This window comes from Emydura macquarii, unplaced genomic scaffold (assembly GCF_026122565.2).
Source record: "Emydura macquarii macquarii isolate MOO-44397 ecotype Brisbane River unplaced genomic scaffold, CSIRO-AGI_Emac_v2 contig_3328, whole genome shotgun sequence".
Lineage (NCBI taxonomy): Eukaryota > Metazoa > Chordata > Testudines > Chelidae > Emydura > Emydura macquarii.
Genome location: NW_027133465.1, coordinates 7610281 through 7627974, shown reverse-complemented (window position 1 = coordinate 7627974; position 17694 = coordinate 7610281). Strand labels below are relative to the sequence as shown.

General features: G+C 44.5%; 1 protein-coding gene across 1 annotated transcript in view; it reads right to left on the bottom strand.

The window, feature by feature from the left end:
• Window positions 1-286: 286 nt before the first annotated feature.
• Window positions 287-17694, bottom strand: part of CHRDL2 (chordin like 2) — a 65074-nt gene continuing 47666 nt past the window's right edge. The window contains exons 8-11 of the mRNA XM_067533201.1: window positions 17482-17676; window positions 13825-14007; window positions 5961-6053; window positions 287-366 (exon numbers count right to left, since the gene is read on the bottom strand). Coding sequence (XP_067389302.1) covers window positions 287-366; window positions 5961-6053; window positions 13825-14007; window positions 17482-17676 — 551 coding nt within the window. The remainder of the gene's footprint in view (window positions 367-5960; window positions 6054-13824; window positions 14008-17481; window positions 17677-17694) is intronic.

The following is a 17694-nucleotide window of genomic DNA, read 5'->3' as shown; positions in this document are numbered from 1 at the left end:
TGTCCTCCTTCTTTTGCACATCTGAAATCTTTGATGAGTAGGAGACAAGGGATTGACTCCCACAACCCATCTCTTGGAGCATTCCAAAGGGTGTCACATCCATGGTTGTAGCTGTGTTTCGGACTTAGATCTGTTGTCATTGCTGGTTTGATTGCTTGAGTTTTTAGTTTACGTCCATCTTTCTTTACTTTTATTGCTGTGCGAGTTTATTTAATAATGCAATTTCTTCATATATATATATATATATATATATATATATATATATATATATATTTGTTTTGGTTTTTTACAAGTTCTTTGTTTCTTTCTCTGGACTCTCTGTCATCTTAAGCCCTGATGTTTGGGCTCTGAAGATGTTCCAGTGACCTGTATGAGAACAGAAGACAGATGGATATTCACTACAGATAACTCTCTGAAACTTGCCCTGTTGGGAATGTAATAATAATAAATAATTATTATTTGTATTACCATGGCACCGGGATCCATAGTTGTGGACCAGATCCCATTGTGCTAGGTGCTGTACAAATCCAGAACAAAAAGAGAGCATTGTCTTATACTTACAATCTAATTGTAAGACAAGAGACAGATGGGGGAGTTCAATGAAACAATGAGACCACTAATATTGCACCTCCCTTTCTGAAAGATCCTAAAGGAGAAGGCTTTGCAAATGACAGATTATAGAAGAATAGTTCCTTCCACTTGAGAGTGAAATTCTGTAGCTTGTTTTATGCAGGAGGTCAAATTAGGGTGATCATAGTGATCCCTTCTGGCCCTAAAATCTATGAAGTTATGGACTTGATCCTACAGTCTGTGCTCAGGCAAACCCCCCAGACTTTAATGGGAGCATTGTCTGAATAAAGACAAATATCTCCATGGAGCACATCGTCTCTGAAATTCAGCCATCCATGGGGCAGGGAGGTGGCATTCAGAACCCAGTGTGGGGAGAAAGATGGCTAATGAAAACCAGAGCTAAAGCCCTGATCTGTGCCATGGGATCTTTACAATCCATGCTAAATAGAGAATGTTTACATCTGTAAGGTCTCACCAGGGAGACCTGCAGATAGTGAACTTACATTATTATTATTATCATCTATTTATTTGCATTAGCCTGGTGTCCCATCAAGCCTGACTCCACAGAGCATGGGTATTTCAAACCCAACGGTCAAATGCTGAAACCATCCCTGCTGGGGTAATTTTAGGGGCTTTCCACATCAGTTTCCCATTATGATTATGAGTTGGAACCGCAAACCCAAAATAGAAAAAGACTTTACCCCCTGCCCAAAAGCTACAGGGCCCAAAATAAGAGAAAGGCATAGGGGTAGATAAGAGATGAGATGGAGAGAAAACCAGCACCCCAGGAGTCCTTATGGTGTTACCTTTTTCTTCCTATTTTTAACCATAGCAATGGAGGCCATGCGTGATTGTCATGGATATAAGACTACAGTGCATAGACTCCTCCCCCTCTGGGCTCCCTAAATCCCAGATCTCTAGACTCCAGCATATATAGAAAGCTGCTGCCCACAAATACACTCTCATTAAGAAACAATCACATCCCCTCAACACCCATCCTCCAGCAGCTCCCCAGTCATTCCAATTTAAATCCTTCCATGGAGTTACTCCAACCAGTTCCAAGACTCTTGGGAGGAAGGGCAGACTTGAAGCAGTGTGGCTAGTGGTGAGAGCACTGCACTGGGACTCAGAAGACTTGAATGCTATTCTTGGCTCTGCCACTGATTTGCTGTGTGACCTTGTTCCAGGCCTCTTTCTCCTCTCACTCTTTGTTCTGGCTTGTCTACCTAGACTATAAGCTCTTAGGGGCAGGGACTGTCTCTTACTATGCATATGCCATACCTAGCATAATGGAGCCATGATCTCAACGGAGGCCTCTATGCTAAAATACAACTAATGAAAAATAGCATGACTGTCAGGAGATGTGGTTTCAATTTATGCCCAAGATTTCCTGTGTAATCTCTGGCAAATCACACAACCTCTCTAAAGTATTTGGTTTCTCAATCTGTGAAATGGGGATAAATAGTTCTCATCTACCTCTGAAAGGTATTGTGCAGTTTAATTAGTGAGGGCCAGAGCCTCAGTGGGTGAAGGCAGTTTACACTAGCTGAAGATCTGGTTTTATAACTTCATACAGCACTTTCCATATGGTGAGTGGTATAAGTGTTAAATATTATTGGAAATGATGATTTGTATTCTGTGGTTTTTGGAAGAATTTCACTTCTTTTTGTGTTCACGGAGCATCTGAGAAAGTATCACGATTTTCTCAAATATATTCATTATTAAAACTAATTCAGCACATTTTGGGGTGAAATTTGTTAACTCACTAGCTCCTCATTGGAAATCTGAAATTCAAATTCTGTTCCCTTGTTGTGATTGGTCACAAACCACAATCTTGTTGTGATTGGTCATAACCCATCTGTGATGGGTTTTCTTCCCTGACCTCTCATTGGCTCAATATAATTCCATTTTTTCCTAGATTTCTGTAGTGGATGATTGAGGATTACAAATTTAAAATTCCTTTTTTGATAACACTCTTGCTAGTAAAAACCTTGGCATATGGATGTGCAAAGGGCTGGGAACATGACTGCAGGACCTGAGATTAAAAATTCAAGTGGAAAATATTTTGCAGTATTTGCCTAGCTCTTGTCATTAAATTCCTACAGAGTGTCAACTGAGTCAGAGAGGAAGGATGGTCTGCTGGTGAGGCCTGGCATCCATGATACTGGGTTCAACTTCCAGCACTGCCACAGACTTGTGGTATAACTTAGGGGAAGTCACTTAGTCTCTGTGTGCCTCTCTTCTTCCTCTGTCAAATGGAGATAATAAAACGTTCCTACCTCACAAGTGTGATAAAGGAATAAATATATTAAAATTGTGAGGTGCTCAGATGCTATGGTATGGGGGCCATATATATATTTCAGATGGATAGGACAAACACCATAATAAATAAGTGCTGCTGTATATTGGTTCAGATTTATTTTACTGTGAAATATCACAATAATCATTGTACATCCATCTGCAAATTAGCCGCAAAAGATGTTCGGGAAGCTGTTATTTTTATTGCTAGTAAGTTTCTGATTCCAATATTCTGTGCCAACAGTTCCCAACCTGGGGTGCGGGACCCACATGGGGGGATGCCAAAGATTACAGGGGGGTCCATGAGGCTTCAGTAATATTGAGATCATTTAGCTCCCCGAGCTCCGCCGGCCGGAGCAAAGGAGCAGCCCTCCCCAGCCCCGCACCGGCTGGGCGCCTGGCCTGAGAGGAGCAGCCCCCTGCCAGTGGGGGCTGGAGCAGTCCCAGCCAACCCGCCAGGGCCCACCTCCATTACCCTCAGTCCATGAGAGACGGGAAGAGGCAGGGCCACACGGGGCATGTGGTTGGAACTGTGCCAGGGAAGGCTTAGCTCCTTACTCAGGTAAGAGTAATTTATTATTATCATTCATGTAATTTAATGTTATTATTATTATTATCGTTATATGTGTTTATAGGGGTTATATGTGTTTATTGCTGGTGGGGGGGCACATGTTAACTAGTGGGGCTTTCACTTAAAAAGGTTGGGAACCCCTGCTCTATAGAGTACTGTGAAACCTTCCTTATTCTCACCGTGTCTGATCTAAGCCAGGAAGGATTGTGCATCCCTAATGCCATCATATCTAGAAGGAATATTTTCTAGCTGAAGTAGTCTCCTGTCACTGGGCAGTCGCTGGCCAAGGCTTTCCTAGAAATCTCAGTAACTGTAATTGATGATTTCACAACATTGCTATTTTTTCACACCACAATCCCTTTCAAAACGACACACTTGTGAAATTGCAGAGGGCAAGGTACTTAGGTCATCGGAAGTTTCATCAGGATAAACAGGATCACAATGACATGGTGTTAATCCTTGTGTGGGCGAAATAAGGAGAAACCAAAGGAATTTTAAACAGTTATTTTAGGCATTGCCGTCTTGGACATTTGCAGCCCAATTAATTTTTGTTCTTGAAATCTGCACTGTGCGTGACTCTAAACAAAGTTGCACTGTGGCTGATTTAAGAAATGTGAGTGCTCACAAAAAGTGCCAGTCTGTTTAAATCTAGAGATTGTGAGCAGAGCTCACCAGAACAACAAAAAGCCCTGTCTCCTCAAGTGAAGGAGGGGCCACATCACCCAGAATTTAACTGCATACAGGAAACAAAGAATGAAAACCAGGGATGGGAGCAAGGTTCAGAGGTTTAAAATGAGCTCCCCGGACAACACCACTGCTCTGCGAGAGTCCAAGGTGTCAGTGGATGCTGCATACAGGAACTCTGCCTGGATGCATGAAATGACTAGGATGGGAAACATGGACTGATGCTTCAAAGACTAAAGTCCTCTATTTACCCACCAAACGAGTGGCAAGTAATCCCACACAACCCTGGTTCAAAGCCCTCTGAAGCCAATGGGAGTTGTTTCATTTACTTAATGGGCTTTGGATAAGGCCTGATATACACTTCACCGCTCTCCTAGATGGATCAGGAATTTGCACCTTCATTGTCCATTTGGTCCCTGACCACTTTGCTGACAAATATGCCAATTAGTTGTAATAGAAGTATGTGTGTGGTGGAAATTAGGATATTTAGGAAAAACATTCGAACTCTAAGAGTAGTTGGGCTTCCAAGGGAGGTTGTGGAATCCCCATCATTAGAGGTTTTTAAGAACAGGTTAGACCAGTGGTTTCCAACTGTTCTGGCTCAAGGACCACAAATATCATGTTTACAACCCTGAAGGGCCACCAGTCTCTGCCAGCAGCCCCCCATTCTCCCCCCACTGCTGCCAGATGGAAAGAATTCAGTGAGGAAGCTACCTCTTCACTGATCTCCTGTCACCCTGGCTGCAGCAGGGAAACCGCACACGTCCTATAGCCCTGTGCGCTCCACCTGGGTCCCTAGGAAATGGCTCCCTTCTGCAGCCAGGGGGATGGAAGATCAGTGCTCCCCTCCCTCTGCCTCCAGCAGGGATCCCAGCACTTATGGACCTAGGTGGAACACTTTGCCGTGCTCCCTGCTACAGCCAGGGGGAGGGGAGCGCTGATCTCCCATCCCATTGGCTGCAGCAAGGAGCCTGCACCCGTCTTTTAGCCCCGCAGAAATGTGCTCCACCTGGATCCTTAGGCAGCAGCTCCCTTTTGCAACCAGCAGGAGGGGAGCCGCTGGCCACTTTTGGCCCCCAGGCCACAGGTTGGGAACCACTGGGTTAGACAAACAGCTGTCAGGGATGGTCTAGGTTTACTAGATCCTGCCGCAGCCCAGGGGCCTGGACTTGATGACTACTTGGGCCCTACATTTCTATGATTCTATGACACTTCTCCACTGAACGGAGACCTTCGCTCTCACGTTACAGAGGCTGCTGAACAGCTATCAGATGGTCAGTGTTGGCAGGGACTATATTAGAACAGGCAACCTAGAGATAAATGACTATGCAGCTTAAGTCTTCCACAATCACTCTGTCAGCATGTGCCCTGGTGATGCCAGGTTATTACAACAATTTACACACTTCCAGTAACACTAAAGAGGATTTTAATATTTTGGGGAGTATTTTTTCTAATCCACTGCATCACTTTTTCCAGTAATGCAGATGGATTAGATATAAAAATCAAACAGTTTTATGGACTTTGGAGAGATGTAACCTTTGAGTTGCATAATCATTTGTCCACTTTAAGGAAGTTGGCTGGCCTTTCAAATATCATAAATTGAAAATGTGACTGGTAACAAAGCAGATCGCACACATATTTAAAGACACTTAGTCTGTGACCTTTGTTAAACTTGGACAAGTCAGTTTGCTCGCACTGTATTTCATTTCCCCCATTTGCTCAGTGGGGTAAAAAAGATCTTTATGGAATGACTAATGAACCCAGAACACATATCGATAGAACCCAGTCTGCTAATGCCAGGAGATTACAGTGGTAAGGATTTTCTTTTCATTTATACCTTCATTTGTTCTGGTGATCAGCCTAAAGTTCTGTGCTTCTGGGTTAAACTCCTGTTTCCTGATCTTCTTGATCTGTATCAAATGAAATATTCCTGGGGACAGAGACAATTGGCATGAAGATCTTACAGCCAGTTATATCTTGCAGATCAGCTCTATTTTAAAACAAAACAACACCACCAACAAAAAATCCCCTCTTTTTCGTTAGCTAATTAGAAAGGTAAAATGTAGGAACAGACTGGATCAGACCTGTGGTCCATCTAATAAGAACAATAAAAGCTACCATACAGAGTCAGATCATGGTCCATCTTGCCCAGTATCCTGTCTCCCACAGTGGCCTGTTCCAGAGCTTCCAGAACAGAGCAATTATGGAGAGATCCACCCCGTCTTCTCACCCTGGCTTCTGGTAGTCAGAGGTTTAGGGTCACCCCAACCATGGGGTTGCATATGTGACCATCTTGGCTAGTAGGCATTGATGGACCTTTCCTCCATGAACTTATTTAGTTCTTTTTTGAACCCAGGTATACTTTTGGCCTTCACAAAATTCCAATGCAAAGAGTTCCACAGATTAGTTGTGCATTGGATAAAAAAGTACTTCCTTTTTTTTATATTAAATCTGCTGCCTATTAATTTTATCAGGTGACCCCTGGTGTTTGTATTATGGGAAAAAGTAAATAAAACTTCCCTATTTCACTTTCCGTAGCACTCATGATTTTATAGACCTCTATCATATCCCCCTTAGTCATCTCTTGTCTAAGATGAACAGCCCTAATCTTTTTAGTCTCTCCTCATACAGAAGCCATTTTATACCCTTGATCATCTTTCTTGCCCTTCTCTGAACTATTTCCAGGTCCACTATATCCTTTTTGAGATGGGGTGACCAGAATTACACGTGGTATTCAAGTTATGGGTGCACCCTGGATTTATATAGTGGCATTATATTTTCTGTCTTGTTTTCTAACCCTTTCCCAGTAGCTCCTAACCTACTGTTAACTTTTATGACTGCTGCTGTGCACTGAGCAGAAGTCTTCAGAGAGCTATCTATGGTGACTCCAAGATCTCTTTCTGGGGTGGTAATAGTTGTTTTAGAACCCATTATTGTATATGTATAGTTGACATTGTTTTTTCCAATGTGCATTACTTTGCACATATCAGCATTGCATTTCATCTGCCATTTTGTTGCCCAGTCACCCAGCTTTGAAAGATCCCTCTGTAACTCCTCACAGTCCATTATCTAGTCCGTTATCCTGCCTCCAAGAGTCACAAAACCAGATACTTCAGAGGAAGGTGCACAAAATCTTGCACTGAGTTATCATTATTTCAAAATATATCTATAATAATAGTAATAACTAATAACAGTAGCACCTGGAGACCCCAGCCAAGGTGAAGGCCCCATTGTGCTCTACAGTACCTAGCACAAAGGGTCCCTGTGCTCAGGTGGGGCCTCAAGCTACTACCATAATACAGACTATGACAATAACAACACTCTCTACTTCACTGCCCTCTTGACAAACACCTCTAGCTTTGTCTGTGCACCCCCCTCCTTTTGGAACCCCTCTTTCCCGTGTCCATGGAGCTGGCTGATGCTGATCCATATTTCATTTTTCTAGACAGTCAGCAGCCAACATTTTTTTTAATCCCCCAGTTTAGAAATTTAATTTGAATAGGAAATATAAAAATATTTTTGCATAACTTAATGCTTCTTTTGTACCAGAATCAGAATGCGAGCGGGGGCGTTTGAGTCAATTGTTTAATTCAAGAGAACCAGAGCATGTATTTAGCAATGGAGATGACCTTTAAAATGGATTAGGTGTTATAACATTCATATTAAGTAGTGAAGTGCTGAGAAACGTACCAGGTATGCCTGGGACACCCCTCCCCCCACCTTCCCATTTTGTCTCTCTTCTGTCAAAGGCAACATCTGTGTTTTGGATGTGAGAGGAAGTGTTGTCTAGTGGTTAAAGCAGAGGACTCAAAGGCATGAATAGAACCAAGTGAATTACTGATTTTTCGATTTGGTGGCCAAATCAAAAAACCCGAAAAAAAATCAGTTAATTTCAAACCAAAATTGATTTTTTTTTTCCAGTTCTTGTCAATGAAATAAAAAAAACTGAAAAAAACTTCCTTGAGTGGAACAAAACATTTAAAAAATGTCATTTCAGATCAACATTTCAAACTGGTCAGACATTTCCAAAATGTTTGTTTTCAGTCTTTTTCAGCCAAAGTTATTTGCTGAATTTGACCCAAATTCACGAATAGTTTTGGCGCCCTGAGAAATGCATTTTCCGGTAAGTTTACTATTCGCCAAAAAATGTCAGCCAGCCTTAGTCATGACTCTTGAGCAATATTTCTGACTCTGGCTCTGAGCTGATCTGCAGCTTTGGGCAGACTCAGTGTGCCCGCTATATAAAATGGACATAATACCTCCCTTACCGGCGTACTTAGAGGCTTAATTAGTGACTTAACAAGGAGGGATGAAGTATGGTCCAGTGAATGGGGTGCTCACCTGGGCTGTGAGCCACCTGTGTTTGATTCCTCTTCAGACACAAACGTCCCATAGTCACCTAGCCACTCTGGGCTTCAGTTTCCCATCTGTACAACAAGGATAACAGCCCTGCCCTATCTCACAGATGACTGTGAGGAGAAATACGTTGGAGGGTATGAAGAGGCTCACATACTCTGGTGATGGTGGCCATATAAGTACCTTCATTAGATGCCTAGAAAACATTTAACTTCCTTAGCTATAAAAGATCAAAGTAGATTATGGATAACACTGGAGCATCAATTTAAATAGGACACACAGGAGCTTCACAGAGAAGGAGTCTTCGGTCTGAGGGGCTAAGAGGATACAGTAGGTTTGGTGGAGAGCGACATGATTTATCCTCTTAAGGAGCACAGTTTCCTGAGGGGATCCTTGTATGCTGCTGCTTTTCTCTTTCATTAGCCTTTCCCAATGGGCAAAGGGCCCACCGCTGTCCTTCTGAGGACAGCAACAGTCACAGCCATGTAAGAAAAGCTCTTCAAGGAAGCCCTGACAATGTGTGAACTGACACTGTGCCGAGAATGTGTATAGAGAGAGTGCTACAGTCCTGACAGCAGCATATACGTGTGCACGTGTGTGTGTGTGAGAAAGAGAGAATTTGCTAATGGCAGCTGTTTCCTTTCTGAATTAATAATGGTCTTTAGCATCAGTATTAAGAGTGCTGCTTTTTAAAGCCCAAAGAGAAAAATGCTCCATAAAATTGTCTTATCAATTGCCTGAATAAAAAGAAACAGGGAGAGAAAAATATAGAATGTGTGCTCCAGCCAGAGAAGTGACGACAGGGGTCAGCTCATCTATCTGCTACCCAGGAGTCCAGTTAGGGAGTGACAGCAATCGGGGCTGTCACTTACCTGGGGTAAGGAAAGGACGGCTTGTCTATACCATGCAAGTTCCATCCCACTGCTCCTGCAACTGTCTCCTCAAAGCCCACTTCTTTCTGCTCTCCGTCCCAGCTCTGAGCCCCGCGCCACGGCCCAGTGCATAGAAATAGCATTTTAAAATCAACTCCAGTTCTTTAGAATGCTTTAGGAAATAATAATACTTGCCTGCTTCACAGAGGTGTTGCTGTGCTTACTAAATGAACATTATGTTAGGTCTAGGTGTGCTTAACCCTCCCTCAGCACAGGGGGCTGGACTCGATGATCTCTTGAGGCCCCTTCCAGCCCCAAATTTCTATGACTCTATATTTATAAATTGCTTTGAGATCCTCAGATTAAATACATTAAGAATGTCATAGAAACATAGGGTTAGAAGAGACCACAAGGCTCAACTAGTCTAACCCTCTGCCAAGATGCAGGATTTGTTGCGTCTAAACCATCGAGGCCCCTCTGTGCCTACTCCTGCCACACGTCATGAAGGGCCAACCCAGCTCCACTCTCCAGGCCAGGGAGTGAGGCTGCCCCCGTCCGAGCTGGCACTGGGCTGTGGGCTGCACGGGAGAGAAGGGCACCTGGTAAGTGCGGGGTGTGGGGGGGCGGCAGAGCCAAGCCTGCATTTGTGGCCCCCCAAAGGTACAGGGGCAGCTGGAAGGCAGCGCCGGGACCCCTCCTGCCTTATAAGGGGGGGCCATGAGGCGGGGGGACACAAATGTAGGCTTGGCTCCCAGGCGCCAGAGACCCTCCATACACCATTGGCTCTCAATACCTATATCCAGCTCATTAATAAAGATGTTAAACCACTCAGACCCAGAACAGATCCCTGTGGACCCCACTTGAGACCTCCCTCCAATCCAACATCATTCCATTAACAGTTACTCTTTATATGGAGTTGTATAACCAATTATGTGTCCTCTTAATGGTAGTTCTGTAGAACCAACATTTCTCCAACTTACTTATCAGAATGTCATGTGGGATTGTGTCAAAAGCCTTGCTGAAGTCCAGTATATTATGTCCACTGCATTCCCCCATCCACCAAATCAGTTACGTTGTCATCTTGCAGCTTCTGAAATCAGTGGCAAAGCTTGCACTGATTTCCACAGACACAGGATCTGGCCCTATACTATTATACATTATTATACATATCTAGCTGGCAGCCAGTCACAAGCGGAGTGCCACAGGGGTCGGTCCTGGGGCCGGTTTTGTTCAACATCTTCATCAATGATCTGGAGGATGGGGTGGATTGCACCCTCAGCAAGTTTGCAGATGACACTAAGCTAGGGGGAGTGGTAGATACCCTGGAAGGTAGGGATAGGATACAGAGTGACCTAGACAAATTGGAGGATTGGGCCAAAAGAAATCTGATGAGGTTCAACAAGGACAAGTGCAGAGTCCTTCACTTAGGATAGAAGAATCCCATGCACAACTACAGACTGGGGACAGACGAGCTAGGCAGCAGTTCTGCAGAAAAGGATCTGGGGGTTACAGTGGATAAGAAGCTGGATATGAGTCAGCAGTGTGTCCTGGTTGCCAAGAAGGCTAATAGCATATTGGGCTGCATTAGTAGGAGCATTGCCAGCAGATTGAGGGAAGTGATTATTCCCCTCCATTCGGCATTGGTGAGGCCACATTTCGAGTATTGTGTCCAGTTTTGGGCCCCCCACTACAAAAAGGATGTGGACAAGTTGGAGAGAGTCCAGTGGAGGGTAACAAAAATGATTAGGGGGCTGGAGCATAAGACTAATGAAGAGAGGCTGAGGGAACTAGGCTTGTTTAGTCTGCAAAAGAGAAGAACGAGGGGGGATTTGATAGCAGCCTTTAACTTCCTGAAAGGGGGTTCCAGGGAGGATGGAGCTAGGCTGTTCTCAGTGGTGGTGGATGACAGAACTAGGAGCAATGGTCTCAAGTTGCAGTGGGGGAGGTCTAGGTTGGATATTAGGAAAAAGTTTTTCACTAGGTGGGTGGTGAAGCACTGGAATGGGTTACCTAAGGAGGTGGTGGAATCTCCATCCTTAGAGGTTTTTAAGCTGCGGCTTGACAAAGCCCTGGCTGGGATGATTTAGCTGAGGTTAGTCCTGCTTGGAGTAGGGGGTTGGACTAGATGACCTTGTGAGGTCCCTTCCAACTCTCATCTTTTATGGTTCTATGATAATGTGAAGTGATGTGTACCAAAGCAGGATTAGATAATACCACTTATGGGTTAGAAATGTTATAGGTCAACACACAATAAGAAGGTGGATGAACTCCAATGGGAGTCCAATGCTCCAAGCCTCTCTCCACCCACAAATCTTTTTCTGTTACTCAAGTGAAATATGAAGTAGTGGTGGAATCTATATGTGACTGAGCTCACACAGGCTCCCAGCAGTAACACTCCATGATGCCAAGCAGAAGAGCAGAGCTGGATTCTTGGAAGAGGTCTTTCCCTGTCTTGGCTGGCAGGACTGGGAGCATTTGGCCTTGGTAGGTGGCAAGATTGCACCAGGCACTATTTTGGTAATGAGCTCTGCCAACCAATGAGTTCAATTGGTGGTCTCCAGATGGAGCATCATAGCTGACCTCCCAGCCATAGGGTGTAGTGTAGTGCTGCAGACCAGTTCAAGTGGGAAGGGAAGGGCACCAGAGATATGTCCTGTCAGGTGGGAGAAGCCCTGGAGCATATAGAGAGGGGAAAAATAAGGAGGGAAACACTGTGATGAGCAGCCAATGTCTGCTCCTGAGCTTGGCCCAACATCCTGAGTCAATGTCTCAGACTGTGGCAGGCCTGTTCTTCAATGCCTATGAATACCATCATCCATGGCTGGAGACAGAACCAGATCTAGAAGGGATGGGTATACAATGAAGGAGCTTGGATATTGTGGTGATGAGTTCCCTTATCAAAACCTAGGTAGGTACAGCCTTCATATCACATTATGTATTATAGAGGTCATCTGAGGAAGAAGAACCTGGCCAATGAAAGAAAGAAGGAGTTCATGGGTATAGTTTGAATATAAGCTTAGTGAACCATAAGGAACCACTGAAATGGAGATCTTCTGATATAATAATATCCTCCATTTTCAAGCATCCAGAGCCTTCTAGGCCATCCCAGTTTCTTATAGGTGATCCACAGAGCAATCATCTACCAAATCAAGAGTCTGAATTACAATGGACAGTGGATAGTGGTAAGTGATCCAATGGGCAAGAGCCTCAGCTGGTGTAAGTAGGAACATAAAACGTAGGACTGGGCGGGACTTCCTGGGTAACAAAGTCCAGTCCCCTTGTATTGTAAATTGGTGTAGAACATTTGCAGTCAATGGAGTGATGCTGACCACCTGAGGAAACGCTATAGTACCATACTTTACAGTGTTTTATTTGAGGTCTTCTCTCATCTTACTGCTTATTAGCTGGACTTCAACCTCCAAAATGGAGAGGTTTGGGTCAGATGAGTATTCAGAAGTTTGGATCCAAATCCATCAAGCCTGGAGAACTGGACGTGAGTGATTTGATTTCCAGTGTTTGCTGCATCTTGTTGGGTCATTATGCCATGAGTGGAGCTTTCTTGCAGTATTGCAGACTTCACTCATTCAGTTGTGGGTGGAAGATGGAGAAGACAAGGCACAGGCAAAAATGAAACGGAATGACTAGAACTCTTGTGAATGTCAGAAAGAGTTCAGCTTGGGTTTGGTGTGAATTCAGAGCAACAGTTGAAGGAGGGTGTGATGGAGTGTACCTGCCCCTCCCAGGAGAGGGGGAGCCTTCAGCTTCCTCTAGGGCCAGAGAGGCCCCTCCCCGTCGTGCACGCTGCACACTCCTTGGCAGGAAGTGGGGATTAAAAGCCCAGCAGAGGCCCCAGAGTGGGGTGGGACAAGTCAATAGAGGAGAGAGACTCATGCCCAGAGCCTGCCAGAAAGGATGCAGCTCTTGCCATGCCCAGAGGGGTCTCAGGACTGCTGTGGTGCCCAATAAGACTGTCTGTTGAGCCCTGCCACGCCTAGAGAGGTTTCGGGACTGCCTCCCACTCAGCTCAGGTGGGTTGCTGGACCCCACTGCACCAGAGGAGCTCTCGAAGAGTGGTGTGGTAGGCAGCCAGAGGCAACACACAACACACAGGACAGGAGTTGCACCAACAAACCCTCTCCCTCCCTCCCCCCCACAGTTTGGGGGAGCCCCAGTCATCATTTGTCAGAGGGTCATAATTTATCCAGATTGGTTTATTCAACTGCATCAGATCTGTGTTACAATGGGGTTACTGGACACATCTACCTACAACCAATCCTAACCAGGGAGCTGTGGCCTAGAGCATCCCCTCAGCACTCCAAATCAACAGGCTAAGTTTCCTACATAGGAGCATTGGAGAAAGAAGCCAGAAACATGATTCTCCTGCCAAAGCTGGAGAGGATACTAAACAGGTATGGCCATGACACAGCAAATAAACCTTACAAATCGTTTGCTGGTTTCATTTATCAGACTCACCTTTTACCATTTTCCAGCTGTAAATTTCGACCTCTTCAGAAGAGTCTTTCTCTATTGCAATTTTTCTCAGGTTTTCCTTTGGGCTGTCGGAGCCAGGTGGCACAAACATGTAGACCAATACCCTGTTCAGATTCTTGGCACATCGGGGGGGATTGATTTCATCGCTGGGCTTGACTTTGGCATCTAGGCACAAACAAAGTCTGCCTTAGTTGTTTCGCAGACATATAGCCAACAAAAGTGGCATAGAGAATGCAGCCTGGGTCTTTTGTTGACGACTCAGGATAAGTCTACTGCAATCAGAGGTGTGATTACAGCTGGCACAGACGTACCTAAGCTAGATTTGATCTAGTTAGTGTCAGTACCACTAGCAGTGAAGACATGACCCCACAGGCTTCAGCATGAGCATGGCTTTGCTTTCCTAGCCCATGCCAGGGGCCATGCCACTGTGTCTTCACTGCTCTTAAGCTAGCATGGGTATGCCTACCCACGATGCAATCATACCGCCGACCGTAGTGTAGACATGCCCTTGGAGTGTTTTCCTCATGATTGCTGGGGGGTAGCTGTTTTAAAGTTCTCTGCTATTTGCCATATGGATAGCTAAACAATATTAGCATTCCAATTCACAGCCTCCGTGCTGTACACAGAATGTTATAGGGTTCAGATATCAGCAAACTGAAAACCTTCCCAAAAGAAAACAGGGCAAAATTTTCATCTCAGATCCTGTTAGTGGATCTCAACTTGATTTGCTCTCCCTATATGAGGGTCTCTCAGGGTATATCTAGGGAAGAGGTGGACTTCAGAGCCTGAGCTGCAACTTCCAAGTCTTGTCTACACAGCTATTTTTAGTGTACTAACACAAGCCCCATTAGCCCAAGTCTGTCAACCTGGGCTGGGAGGCTTGCTCTAAAATTCTGTCTAGACATACCCTCATTGACTTCAGCGGGGATAAAACAGGGTTTAAACCAAATAATTCCTGGATCTGAACACTCTTGAATTTGGGGGATGATTTACCAATCTTTGAATCAGATCCTCATCTGCTGCAAATCTGCACAGCTCCATTGAAGTCAGCAAAGCTATGTCGGTCTACACTAGTTGAGGATCTGGCCCTTTAATTTAGAGGTGTATGTAACACACTGGCCTGCCCTGTATGATTGATCAGTCCCCATCTGTGGATCACCTGTTGTACCTCCCTGCAGGGGAAGGGAGAGGGGTGTTGAGACACTAGAAGACAAGTGCTCTGTACAATATTATAATATGGCAACTCATGTTTTTGGGTGTGGCTCCAGGAAAATTAAGCAAAGCTTCCTATCCTGAGCAGCGAATGAGAGGAAGGTGTCAGAAGATGTATATTAAACTAGATGTGGGCCTGAGCCTCCCCTGAGCTTCTTACACTGGCTTTACACTGGTAACTCCATTGACTTCAATGGGGAGACTCCTGATTTAAATAGGTGTATCTGAGAGAAGGATCAAGCCTGGGCATAACTACTCTGAACTGGCACCTCCCTACACCTGCCTGTTGGGTTTCTTTCCTGCTGCATCTCTCTCTTCTGGCCCATTACACTAGTTTAGACTCACTGGGCCTGCTTCTGATCTCACTTTCCTTGGCCAATCAGGAATAGTTTCAATTAAGTCAATGGGATGGCACCAAAGTAAAATTTTTTTGCTGGTGCATAGCAGTGTAGCTCCAGGATCGGGCCCCAGGTGTAAACGAGATCAGAATCAGCCTCCTTTATATTCACACTCACCCCCTTACTGAGGTGTCCCCTACACTTCTTTACACGTCACCTCTGAATTTGACCTGCCCTGTCAGTTGAGAGGGCGGTGCTGGAGGGATATTTATAACCTTGGGCAATTTTTAACACTCCCAGCAAACGTATGTCGTCAATTTTTGGCTTCTGGAGTAATTAAGAATTAGCTTTCAGATTTGGAAGCAGTTTTATTGCATTTGGTTGAGGTTCCTGGAACTCAGAGGAGCTCCCTCCCACCACTGAATTTTGCCTTGTTCCCTCACCCTTTTGGCTGGTAAGCTTTTTATACTACTCCAGAGAAAGTTTGGTTATAAATAAACAAAGGGAGTTTATTTTAGATGTGAGAATACTGCGTCTGATTCTGATCTCACACCAGTTCTACATCAGTCTATGTCCCTCAACTGCAGTGGAGTTATCCAGATTTACCCTGATGTAAATGACATGAGACTCCTGAGACAAAGATAAAAGCAGAGTGGTATTTTTCAATGACCACACCATAAGCGTTCAGCTAGGTGTCTGGATTTAGGATTTAGCACAACGTTAACAGGGGTGGACCCAGCCTGCCCTCCTCCACTGTTGCCAACATTGGCCTTTACAGTCCTAAAGCAGGCAAAACCCACACTGACGTCAGTGCATGTTTGACCTGTTTGAGGAGTCCAAAATGCCCAACAGAGAAGGCGTAGCACCACCATCCATACTACACTAGTTATACAGCTAGCAAACTGCACCCGTTTCACCTTTCAGAGCATTTGCCCAACAAGTAAGGAAGCCTCCCTAACACTCCTTTGAGGTACAGTAATGTTTTACAAATGGGACCGCCTAAGGCACAGAATAATTGCCCCCAGACAACACAATGAATAAGTGGCAGAGCTGGGACTAGAACCCACAAACCCTAGCTCCCAACCTTTCCTCTGAGCACTATTTTTTTACATCATCACTGGCAATCTAAAAAGCATGTGTGGATTGTAACAGTCCCTATGTGGCCAGGATCCCTGTCCCTCCCCATTTCTATACTTAAGCTAACTAAAACCAGCCAGCTCTTCTACTTGAGCTACTGGATCCAAAGAGCACCCATGCATGGAAGGCAAGAGGACAATAGTCTTGGAAATTGAACGGAAAAGAATTTGGGCCAAATCCGTATTCCACTGAAGTCAATAACAAAATCATGTAAGATGGCTAATCAATGACTAAATGGGGGGGGGGGGGAGTGATAACTCCCTACAAGTAATGGAAAGGCCTAAGAGGAATAATTTAGGCTGCGTCAAAGAGTTGAAACTGCAGTAAATGTAGGTTGAACATCAGGAAAAAGCTCCTAGCAGGGAGATTCGTAGATTTCAAGGTCAGAAGAGACCACTATGGTCATCTAATCTGACTATATATACATATATATATATATATATATATATAAAACACAGCCAATACAACTTCACTCAACAGTTCCTGTCCCTTGGTTCCAAATAGACTCCAAGACTTCTTTAGTCTCCTCAGGAAGTGGTAGAAGTTCCATTGCCTAAACTTCTAAAGCTAGATGAAGTACAGACAGACATAATTTAGGAAACAGTCCTTCATTGGGGGGGGGGCGCAGATTAGGTGGCCTCACAAGTCTTTTCCATCTCTAATCCCTATGATTCAAGCCAGAAAGCTTTTGCAAAAAGACCAGAATCCAATGAAGAGAGACAAAATTCCATGTTAATTTTGCTAATTACTTATTTTGCTAATTACTACACATGTGGTTATCCCACTGAAGTTATATGACTACTCGTTTGAAGTTCAGCAACTGCATATGTATTTGTAGGATCGGAACATTAAAATAAGGCAAAGGAAAGAGAAGCCAGCAAGAAATGAAGACGAAACACCAGGAGAAAGCAGCAAATGTTGGGGAGTGTCATCTATCCGTTCTCCTACGTACCTGAACATATTTTACAACATTTCCCTTCTACTTTCTCAGGATATTCACAAGGATATTCTTTGGGACACGTAACCTTCTGGCAGTCCTGGATCCCATCCTTGCAGGTACACAGGATGCACGGCAGGACTCCGTACAGTCGGAAGACAGGATGCCACACTTCTCCATGGGAGTAGGTCTTCCCATTGTAAACACAAGCTGAAGAGAAAGACAAAA